The 12,311-nt window shown below is 39.1% G+C and overlaps 1 protein-coding gene across 2 annotated transcripts in view; it reads left to right on the top strand.

The window, feature by feature from the left end:
• Positions 1 to 7,660, top strand: part of GPM6A (glycoprotein M6A) — a 141,687-nt gene extending 134,027 nt beyond the window's left edge. For both annotated transcript variants that reach the window (XM_056855974.1, XM_056855975.1), the window contains one exon: positions 5,475 to 7,660. In XM_056855974.1, the coding sequence (XP_056711952.1) occupies positions 5,475 to 5,627 (153 nt within the window). In that variant the 3' untranslated portion in view covers positions 5,628 to 7,660. The remainder of the gene's footprint in view (positions 1 to 5,474) is intronic.
• Positions 7,661 to 12,311: the final 4,651 nt, after the last annotated feature.

The following is a 12,311-nucleotide window of genomic DNA, read 5'->3' as shown; positions in this document are numbered from 1 at the left end:
TGTTTGGCTCAAGCTGTGGCAGTGGCAGTAGCTGCCATGTTGGGATGTGTGTGTGTGTGTGTGTGTGTGAGGCTCCCACTGCTTCTTGCCCACCCCCTAGGCAGCAGTGGAGGTAGGGGTTTGAAGGTGTTTGTGGTGGGTGGAGGAGGTTCCTGGTACTCTTCCCCTGCCCCCACCCCCAGAAGATTGATTTGAAGGCAGATGCACTTGTGCAGACAACTCTTGGAGGGGGGGGCTGGCTCCCTCTTTTATTATGCTTTGGGATTTTCCTGCAAACCTGAGAGGTCCCCCCCCCCCAAGTTTGGAGACAAATCTCTCTTCTCTCAGCATGGCTTTAGTAAGCAGATTTTAGTATCTCCAGATTGGGCCAGGTTGACTATTAGAGATATTCATGGTCCTGGATTTTGGATTATTCTGTACCACATATGACAATTAGTTATCAGTTTTCCTCCTGCCTATAACAACTTCTCATTTTTCTATAACCTTAACTAGTTCTGATAGTAAAAAACCCCTCCCCCGCAAAGGAAACCCAGTATTCATTTTAAGCCCTTTGGGGTCCTATTTAGATTAATTCAACCAATGTGAAATTCTTTATTAGCATTCCTGTAAATGCTAATAAAGGAAACACCTGATCTGTAAATACTAGAAACCCATCATACATTTTTGAACATGATTAATTATAATTCGAGTTCAGGAGCACCTTGGAGACCAAGAAAAATTTCCAGGGTTTAAGCTTTCATGAATCAAAGCTCGCTTCATCACATATGGCAAAGTATCTGATGAAGTGAGCTCTGACTCAGAAATTGTATGTGACTCTCTGGAAAACTGAGTTGGCCTCTAAGGTGATACTGGACATGATTTTTTTAATGCTGCTACAGACTGACGTGGCTACCCATCTAAAACTGTCTTAATGGAAAATTTGATTATATGATCTACCACCTGTGAGGCCACATCCTGATTCTCCCCAGGGAATATTTCAACAGTGGAAGAGAGTGACTGGTGACCAAATTCTTTATTCCTTATCATTGATTCCAGTCATGCCATTAAAATATCCTTTGCCACATAATTCCTTGAACCCTGACCATTGGAAGCTACTGTCCTCTCAGGCCCTTCTCATTCATCTGTCCTTCAAAATTTATTGGGCAATTATTCTCTTTATATGTAGGCAGTATTTAGCATTAATTTAGCATTGCAAAAAAGTTAACAGTTTTTTGGGGGGCAGGGGGTTAAAAAAAGTTATGGAGCACAGTTTTGAAACATATGGGAAACGTTTGATGAACATTCAGTAACCAGATGTTTCTTAGCTTTTTTCCCAACCTGGGTACCAGTAGTTCCAACAATCAAGTAGGTTGTTCCTGTATTTATGACATTATTCAGGGTTTTTTTTAAATAAGCTCCAGAATAGCTGTGTTGCTAGTGGCACCAAGTACCACTTGTTTTTACTGTCATTTTTTAATTATAATATGCCATTATGAGATTATGGAATTCTTTAGTTTGTACTGCTTTGGCATTTGGAAATTGAACACATATGGGTGGCACATAGTATAAACCCCAATCCATGATGCTCCATTCTCTCAGCTTGTATCCAGAGTTTAATATCCACATGCACACACCCATTACAGCCGGATCCAACTTCCTGTGAGGGGTTTCCACTGATGAATTAGGAATGTATCATTAAACCCCTGTAGCAACAGTGAAAGAACTATCTTTCACTTACAGAAGGATGGCAACAAAGTTCTTGCCTTCTTCCACAAATCTGAACTTGTCTTCCTTTTTTTGTTAGTTTCCATGCTAATAAGTTTTTACAGCATTCTCATGTCAAAAACAGTTTCCTTGCTGTCCCAAAGCTGCAAAACATGTATCAGGTATTGTTTAAACAGCAATATGGTTGGCTGGTCTAAACTAGGAGCTTTGGAACACCCATTAATCTTTTGTGCTTGTTCTGTGCACTTGATCTGGCTACCTCTGCTGACCTGTACAGGGGTTAATTAATACTTGAAGTGGCTCAAGTGTGAACGTGCTGTGTCCGCGTTTTTGTTCAGTATAGTCAGCAACCAATTAATTTATTCTTGGCTCTTCCAAAAGCAATTTTTTATGTCAGTAAAAAAGAAAAAAAAAAAAAAAAGAAACACCCTTCCCAGAGACAAAATCAGAATCTGCAATATAAAATAAAATGTTCACTGCTTAATTTATCCAGGTATACTCTTGTATCAGATCTGAAATGGTAGCCTGGCACAGAGAAACAGTCACCCTTTCAGCTAACAGTGAACATAAAGGGTTTATCAACTGAAAGGCACGGCTTTAAAAATAATGTCTGCTTTACAGCATTTAAGTAAGGCTGGTTCTTCAGAGGCACATGGATTAATGCACAATAGCTAAATAAAGAGCTATGCTATATTTGTATGATTTATGCTAGAGCTAGTGGAGGCTTTTTTGCCCTGACCTGGATGCCCTGGCTAGTCTGATCTCATTAGATCTCAGAAGCTAAGCAGGGTCAGCCCTGGTTAGTATTTGGATGGGAGACCACCAAGGAATACCAGGGTTGCTATGCAGAGGAAGGCCCTGGGAAACCACCTCTGTTAGTCTCTTGCCTTGAAAACCTCATAAGTGGTCGCCATAACTCGGCTGCAATTTGACGACACTTTACACACACACACACAGTGGAGGCTTGGAAAGAGGCACTGCCTGAGGCTACTGCCCTTGGCCACTGTCTCTTGCTGGTCATGCAGACCACCCACCACTGATGTCCTGCTCTTCTCATTTCCCAAGCACCTTGTATATTGGGAGAGTTCAGAAAGCTGTATTGGTCAATTGCTCACATTGGGGTTTGCAAATGAAGTTCAAGAATGGTCTTTTTCGTTGGTCTATGTAATTTTTGTTATCGTTGTTGTTGTTTTGGTATATGTAATCTATGTATTGGTTTTTTCATTCTTAATTTCTGATGTTCCTGGGTTTTTTTGCACTTTCTAACAATAAAACTCTTTAAAAAAGAAAAAAAGAAAGAAAGCTGTATTGGTTATGAGCAGCTTGCCATGCTGTGTTTAAAGTATCTTGGTAAACAAAGAGGGAAAGGGTGTTGGAAGCTCCTGGGTGAGATGTGAGGTAATAGAAGAGATTATGGCGATTATGGCAGCTGCATTGATGAGAATGAGGAGAGGCAACATCAGATGCTGCTGCCCCAAAATCCAGTGTCAGAGTCCATCAGCTCACCTCATTATACACCCAGTCGTAGTTAGAGCTGAACAGAAAGTTTTTATTTATTTTTTTTATTTTTGGAAAGCTCTTCCATTTTCATTCCTCTTTTGAGCCCCCTCCCTGGACATACATCTATACTTTTTATGTAAGTATCGGCTACTAGAAATACTCAAAATCTGACCCCCCAAGCTGATTTATATGGCTCCAGGTAACTATGCATTCCAAGGCATGGCATAGTGCAGGAAAACTCCTATGCCTACATCATCAGCACTATAAAGGGTGAGGCCAGAGATGGGCTGGGCAGAGATCTACTTTCCATCACCAACAGATAAGGAACCAGGAGTCATTGTACAGACATTGTACAGATACAGGAATGGGGAGATGTGCTGCTTGCCACAAACACTGACTAGTGGATCCCAGGGCACCCACATAACCAATCCACACAGCACTCAGAGCTCAAGGGAAGGATTAGACTGAAAGACAATCACATTTTTCTAGCAACACTGCCATGTCTCTCATGGGTTGGGTCATTGCAATTTTCCTACAATCCAAATGATTCCTTGAGGAGGGGAAAATGATTCCTTGCGGGAAAAAGCAATAATAGTGTACATAACCAGTGTGCATTCAGTTCTGGAGAAAGATCTCCTGGATGGTGATGCAAGCTTTACAAGAGTCAGATTTCTCATATGAGACAAATTCAGACACTTGGGAAGTTCAGACACTTGGGAAGTTTCTGAAAATAAAACGAAGTTTCTACTTTGTGAATGTCTGTGTTCAGAACCTCCCTGAAGGGAGATTCCCCCCTGTCAAGCCCAATGAGTCTTGGCATAACACTCAAAGCTACTCACAAAAGTGTAAAATCCAATTATGTAAGAGTCCTTTAGTGATGGTGTCCAATGAGTTGGTACCAACTGGAATAGACAGTCTGCAGACCTCAAACCACTGACTTCAAAGGAAAGGAGTGACCTTTCTTCTGTAAAGTGGGCTCCATGATCTTACACTTGTCTGCCGTTTTGTGGAAAAGGCTAATCAGGCTGTATGTAAGAATGATTTTTCCTTATGGCTTATGATTAACCTTTTCACTTCATGAAATAAGATGTATTCTAGATAGAGATGTACACCAGAATAAAAATTGGTATCTGAATTCTGGTATTATCAGTATTTTGCGTTACTTGGGTCCCAAATACTGGTTTGGTATCTAGATTCTGTTTTTTTCAGGATTCTGAAATTATTCAGGTCCTTTATTCCCTGTGGGGATTTTTTCTGGGGGGTTAGACAGCTGTTTTTTGAGCCAATAACACTAAATTACAGCAGAGTTAGTGCTGCCCATCCATTATTCCCCCCCCCAGTTTCAAGTGAATTGGACCAATTCTATGGGCCCCTGACCAAGGTGCCCCCAGCCATCTAATGAGACCCTGGCCCTGAAGAACCTAGCTTAGTTCCGCAGGATCTGTAAGACAGAGATGTTCCACCAGGCATATGGTTGAGGCAGCAACAGTTAATAGACCACAAATGCTACTGGCTTGTTTTTCTCCTCACCTTTAGGAAATATTTATTACAGTAGGTAGAAATTAGGCAGCCTTCTTTTAATTCTGCGTGTTGTTTTAATTTTGTGGTTTAACCTATGTTTTAACTTTTGTCTGATGAATAGTGTTGGAAGCCCCCTGAGCCCAGTTTGGGTTGGGAAAGGGCGGGGTACAAATTGACAAAAGTAAAATAAAAATAAAATGTCAGCACATTTATCAGTGACAAAATAATAGTGGTTGCCACAGCCAATATTATTACATATCAGAATATGCAAAGTGAAGCCAGCGAAGGAAAAGAAGGACCCCATTGCAGAGAAGAATCGCATCAAAAACACTGTTACATGAGTTCATGCAAATGCAGCAATGATAGAAAATAGATGCTTGTAAAAGTGAATACAAAATGAAGTGGAAGGTCAAGATTTGAGTCCAGTAGCACTTTAAAGACCAACAAGATTTCCAGGATACAATCTTTCAAGAGTCAAACTACATTTTGTTTGACTCTGAAAAGCTTTTACCCTGGAAATCTTGTTGGTCTTCAAAGTGCCATTGACCTTGAATTTTGGTCTTCTACTGCAGTCCAACATGACCACCTACATAAAAATGAACTAAGTAGATTCTATCTTCAACCTGCCTAGTGATGACCATTGATGTCACAAATTCTGGAAAGAGCTTGGAAATGACAGAGATTACTAGAGAATTTCAGACTGATATGATAAATACACCATGACATCTTTGCCTCTCTCCCTCTTGCAGGTTCACTACCTTATGGTTCTATCTGCCAACTGGGCCTATGTGAAAGATGCTTGCAGAATGCAGAAGTATGAGGATATTAAGTCAAAGGAAGAACAAGAGCTTCACGATATTCATTCTACCCGCTCTAAAGAGCGACTCAACGCATACACATAAGAAAAAACCTTCTCTTCCTTTCTACCATTGAATGCTTTGTTGTTTAACTAAAGGCCACCCATTTGTCCATTTTTAAAACAAAATGAAAAGTGCTTCTCACAAAAGATAGTTTGGGTGGCACATAAACCACCCTGTACAATTCTTGGTTGTCCAGCACTTGGTTTCCTAATTAGTTAATAGCTTGTGTGACCAGTCTCTACTACAAAGCTCCTGAAACAGCCTTTCCTGAATCCTAAACCAATTATTTTCTGTTACATCAAGATTACTAACTATTGTCAAATACTGAAATGTGTTTGATTTTTTTAAATCACTTTGTATGTGTTATGCATAACACCTTTTTGCATTGTTTCTTATATGTTTTTGAAACGAGAAAAATAGCTTTTTATACTTTTTAGTTTCAATTTCGGTAAGTACTTTAACTACAGGTATACTTCAAAGGGACCACTGTACACCACGTACAATTTCTTGAGGAGGCACACTGCTGACATTCCTTCAGATTTGGAAATCATGCCAGGTGGACCAGTGAGCATCTTGACTGAGGGTCCTGAGAACATTTTCAACAATCAAAGGTGCAATTTCTAAATTTGTAAGAGTAGGTAAAAACACAAAAAGAAGTGCTTCTTATCTTTGTTAACATTGTATGATTCTTGATGTACTTATCGGAGTGTTCTCTCTTTTAAGGTTTCATTGGTGGCTATTCCTGTTTTATCTTGTGAGCATGCAGATTGTGATGCTTGTAATGCATGGCCATTTGTCTTTTTTCCAAACATATAATACCGCAGTGATCTTTCAAGAGTTGCAGTGTATAGACAAACATCCCATAGAGCTATGCGTAGGTTTCTTGCAGAATGATTGCCATGTAATTCCACAACGGTATGCTGAACTGGAGCTGTTCCTGTGCTGATGTGACCAATTGCTGCTTAGCTACATTTACAAAAGTGATATATCTATAACACAGCAATCTTTAAGAGTCAGAAGTATTTTTACCTGCTTTAAAAAATTTAAGTGGATTGCACCTGTATGAACTATACATATACTGTATGTGATATATTTAAGGAGGCTTCCATAAATGTAATAGCTTGGCTTTGTAGCTTTCCTACACACAAACCGGTTTACCTGTATTATGTTAAAGTGAGGTTAATGGCTGCTACTGGAGCTATTGTTTGGAAGTGTTAGTAATATATTTGAACCTTTATTTTGAGTAAGAAAATATTAAGGGAAAAGTCGGTCATGTTAATCTGAAAGAAGTACCTGTATCAAATAAAACAAAAAAAAATTACAAAAAAAAGGAAAAAAATCAGTATTATTGGACCAAAATTGGTGTGTTTTTTATTTTTGGCCTCTTTCTAATGCTACAAGAATGCTGTAAAGTGTCTTTTAAGTGATGTATCCTGACAAGACATTTTTGTCAGTGTTAAAAAAAAATCCTAGCTAGTTTTGTGCACTTATTGGACCATTGTGAATTCTCTCTCAGTGTAAGTGCATTTCTAATAAAAGTTCTTGAGTAAAACTCTTCTTTGTACTATTACTAGTCATGCATCATCAGTAATTTTTAACGATTCTTGTAGTAAGTAGAGGGTAATACTATAGTTACTTGTGGCATGTTTATGCATCAAGTAGTATTAGTTGATTTGGACTTTTGGGTTTTATTATTTTGATTTTATTTTTTATTTTTTACACTTTACTGTCTTACGGGGGTCACAAATTCTGATATGTGCAGTACCAGTATTTACAATTCTGCAGAAGGTATTATGAACCTCTTTTGATTCTATATTGTAGTGTTTCAGTTATGTGTCTTACAACTGTGATGATTTTTAAAACAATGTCTTCTAAACTCATGTAATGATGTTGATGCTTTTGGCTTTTCTCTGGTATTAGAGTTTGTATTTTCACAAAGAATGCTTTGTAGCAGGCATTACAATTAATCTGTTTTGTACATAAATGTGCCAACAGCTTGATGGTGGCGTTTTTGAAATGTAGACCCAAGTGCTTGCAAAAATGTAATAAATACACTTGTGTACTTTGTGTACTTATTAGTTGTCCTTGCTTCATTCTTTTCCTCTTTGAAGGATGTCTTATTAATGAAAAACATCAGTGATTTGTTGAATCACTGCAGCCAGTCAGTTATTATTTTTGTATTTTCTGAACTGGTATTTTATAGGAATTGTTCTCCCAGGAATCCATCATAACCCCTTTCAGCTTTAAAAGATCCACTTCCCTATTACCCAGTTGTCTTGAGCAAACAAAGCCATTTGTTTTAATGTCTGGGACAGTGTCCCAGTATGCACACCCCTACATAACTCTGGAGAGGACAGAGCATCTTCAGCATTCCCAGGAACTGCTTTCGGGATTGTGTTCTGCCTGCATGCTTTCATGCTTTTGTTGTTGGGCTTGTGCACTTGATTAAGAAACTATCTTGAGTCCCTTTTCTTCCTTTGCTTTATTTCCTTCTTTCTGAGGGCTAGCTAGGACCCAGCTTCCTTATTCTCAGAGCTGTCTCTTCCAACTGACGTCTCAGCTGTCAGCTGAGATTCTAGCTGTGAAACTTTTTTGGCTTGCTGCGGCAGGACATGCTTAGAATTCAAACATGCAGATTTCAATAAACTGAAACCAGAGCTCTGGCAGTTATTTCTCCCTTTGATATTCTGTGGGCTTATTTTTCTGCATGTTAAAAGGGATGCAACCTCATTCGAAAACTTAACAATGATGATTAGACTCCACTAACTTTACTTTTCTTTAGCACTGTATACTGTCACATTCTGGTAAGCTCAAAAACAGAGTATAGAAACGGTATACTGGAAGGATGTGGATCTGGAAGTAACTCACATTGGGCGAAAACGCATGGTCGCTTTAGACACCTATATTCCCTGTTTCAGCCAGGATTCAGCCAGGATCGAACGCATGCGTCTTCGCCGAAAGTGCATTTGATCCTGGCTGAATTCTGGCTGAAACAGGGAATAAAGGCGGCTGCGTTTTCGCCCATTATATACATAGTATATACTCATGTTATATCATTCCATCTCTCAGTGACTGGGTAATTGTTTTCTATGCAGTAGCTAAACAGCGGGCATGTTTTTCCATCTTTAGACTCATTTAATTTTTTTAAAAATAGGATAATTAATATAATTCCTTTTAATTATTTTTATTTCTATCAAAGAAAACAAGACACCAGGCTGCAATTTAAACTGTTTTGTGGCTTGGTCATGGATTCTTTGAAAGCTATTGTCTACATCAGAAATCAAACAATATGACGACAGAGCTTAGTTCAAAGGGACTCCATAACACATTATTGATGTTACAGTTATTGGGACCATACATAAACCCTATTTTTCAGAAGAGAAGATGTTCTTATTTGCTACAGTGAACAAGTAATTGGGCACAGAAGTGTTCCACAACCTTGGGTTTTGCTAATGTCTATCCAATTTGTTCAGTTTCTACATAGGATTATGCAGTTACAAGAAAATTAATTGTAATTTTACAAGGATGGCAATGTATCAGAAGTAGTTAGAAATCACTATAGTTGTTTCATAGCTTATTCAACTTATTTTTGCATATTGTGTATTCAGGGGTCAATATTCCTGTTAATCTGTTTGGGCCATCACATTTACAGGTTTCTTAAGGCACACTAGTTCCTGTCATTTAGCATCCTCTAGATTGGATTTCCTCAACCCAATAGCTTTGTAGATGGCCATCTAGTAGGAGAGCAAGCTGAACCCACACCTTTCACTAATATAATCAAGAATCCATCGTTCACCCCTGGGGAGGGGGGTCTGTTACATTCATGGGCATCTAATTGTCAAGTTCATATGACTGCCTCTGAAATCTATCACTCTGCAATTGACATGTAAAATTATGTTCTCCACAAAACCCCATGTGTCCATTTATAAGGGAAGCAAAATATCATAAGAAATACTACTCTATTAAAAAAAACTTCATTTTATGATCCTTTTGGAGATATTATAGCATATCAAATACCCTGTTGATCCATGTGATGCAGAATGACCAGAAATAACAGAGTCATGGATTCATCCTGGGCAGTTTGTCTCATTGGGAAGTCCTAGAAATGCTTGGTCAAACACTGAAATCTGTTATGAAAGCCACTTTCTGTTCTTCATTTGTCCTGATTTTATGTCACGCACCCATGCACAAGATGGGCACTCAGACTTTGCTTTTCTCTTAGAAATATTGTTCTAAAGCAAATGTAGTCAAAGCTACTCAAAGATTAATAGCTTATGTCCTACCTTAACGTATTAGACAAAACTAGCTGTAAAAATTGCCTGAAACTGGCAACGAATTTCCTGACTTGGGAAAGGCTTATCTGAACAAAACCAGTTGTATTAGTACCATAATAAAACAACCTATTTGTAATTTATGCCTGAATAATTTAATGGGAAATATAACATGTCTTGTTTAATGGAGAAAAATAAGTTCATTAATCACTTCTTGTGAAAGTGACCATAGTTAAGCTGTAACTTACAATGTACAGGAGGCGCTGAGACAGTGTGCTGGAAATCTTTTGTGGTGCATTGTGGCGTAATATGCTTGTTAAAGCACTTGTTCTTAATTGAATTTTTTTTTTTTTTTTTACAAAAATGAATAATAGTTTAGTTCCAAGTGGATTAGAAAGAGGTGTTAGGGTGGATAAATTGTGCTCAGACACATTTTATTCAGTTTTTGGTAGCTGCCACGGCTCTTTTTGTGATTGAACATTTTATGGCTACAGCCTTTCTTTTCTGTCAGTAGTTTCCTTTAACATTTAACATGCAGTGCTAAAATCATGTTTATATTTATAACATTTAAATGCCACCTCTCCAGAGACCTACTGGATGTGGCTTACAAATTAAATCCTTTGCTTCCTGTGAGTCTGGAAGTCCTATGTCAGGGGAATTTTTTAAAAAAGGACTTCCATTGAAATGTTCAAGAACTTAGTGTCTCCCTAGGACTCATTCCTCCCCTTTACCAGCCCCTTCCTCAAAAGCACCTGTAGCCTGTCCCCTTTTCCTGATTCCTTGTCTCCTTCCCACCCACCAGCCAACCTACTTTATCTGTCCCTCCTTCCACTTTCCCTCGTTCTCTCCTGGTAGCTTCTGCCTAAGGAAAACTATGGCCCAGTTGCACAGGGCTGAGCACTGGGCCAGGCCCAGTTGAGAGTTAGGGAACCCACATGGACTTTTAGAAGGCCCCTCACTTCCCCATGTACCACACACTATTTTCTCTTTCCCTCCTCCTGGCAACCTGCATATCCTCACCTTTCCCTGCATCTTTCTCTCCTTCCCACCCACCCATCTACCTTTTATCTGCTCACATGTTCTGCTATATTTATTTATTTCATTTATACCCTGCCCGTCTCCAAAATGGGGACCCAAAGCAGTTCACGTCATTCTCCTCTCCTCCATTTTATCCTCACAACAACCCTGTGAGGTAGGTTAGGCTGAGAATGTGCAACTGGCCCAAGGTCATCCAATGAGTTTCCATGGCAGACTGGTGACCTGGGTCTCCCAGATCCTTGTCTGAAACTCTGACCACTACTTCTGTGAGGTGGCTGCTGTTGAACAGTAGCAAACATCCAGGCCTGGGTGAGTAACGCAAGTTGGGTGGTAGCAGGTTGCCCAGTGGTTGCTGACAGGGCTGGCATAAATACGTTCTCCCTCAAAGGCCAAAACAGCCCTGGAAAGGGCCCTTTCCTCTCAACCTGCCATTTGCTAGCAGAATCTAAGGCTTGAAGGCTAACAACACTGTTGTGGTTGGCTAGCGATGGCCACAGTGACCACTGAGTTTCTTAAAGCTACAGGTGCTGCTTCTATTATTTGACACATTTTTCTGCAAAGCTTTTTCAGCTTTGTAGAAAGATCTGTCTTGTGTGTTCATGGCTCCTATCACAGATTTGGCCATGTAGAGGATTAAATATATTGACATTGATGTTTTACCATTAGGAACCCATTCCATGTTGGATTTGATACTTTACACTGGCTTCTTGGGTGATCAGAGTTTTGGGAAGACACCATTATCAGTGCTGGAGCACTAGCTTCTGGGAGAATAGATCCCATATTCCCCATATTGCTGGATTAGGTCAGTTAGGACTGCTGGAGACTCAAAGAGCCAGATGGGTTCCAGAAATCTGGACAATATGCTTCCTGATCCTAAGTGTCATTCTACCAGTGCCCTGGCTGAACTGTAGAATTGCATATTGAGCTTCAATTTTACAGCCCAAGAAATTCTCCTCTAGCGCTTTGTCATTAAAAGGCCCTTTGGTTTACATAGAAGTTTTTTAAAAATATATATTTTCATTTAGTTTCAAATAAGACAGACAAATAAACAAAAAAATCAGATTATACACACACACACACACACACACACACACACACATATACACACATACATACATACAGTAGATGCTTAATGTAATAACATACAAAAAACAAACTAGTGAAATAGAAAAAATCCAACCCTGTCCTGCAGGTAGTCTTAGCACTTATAGCTATAATTATAGTTAATTCTGTAACTATGCCAGTTCAGACCTATCCTGTCTGTTGTAGTATCGTTAAGAATAGATTCTCACATTATGTTGGAAATCTAACCCAATATGTATTTGAGGTGTGCCTTGGTTTGTACAATAACTTGTATATTAACAATTAGTCATTCTTGTTTTACATATGATTGTTAATGAGTTTACATAGAAGTTGT

This window comes from Euleptes europaea, chromosome 9 (assembly GCF_029931775.1).
Source record: "Euleptes europaea isolate rEulEur1 chromosome 9, rEulEur1.hap1, whole genome shotgun sequence".
Lineage (NCBI taxonomy): Eukaryota > Metazoa > Chordata > Lepidosauria > Squamata > Sphaerodactylidae > Euleptes > Euleptes europaea.
Note: the sequence above shows the minus strand (reverse complement) of the source record. Positions and strands in the feature narration are given on the sequence as shown.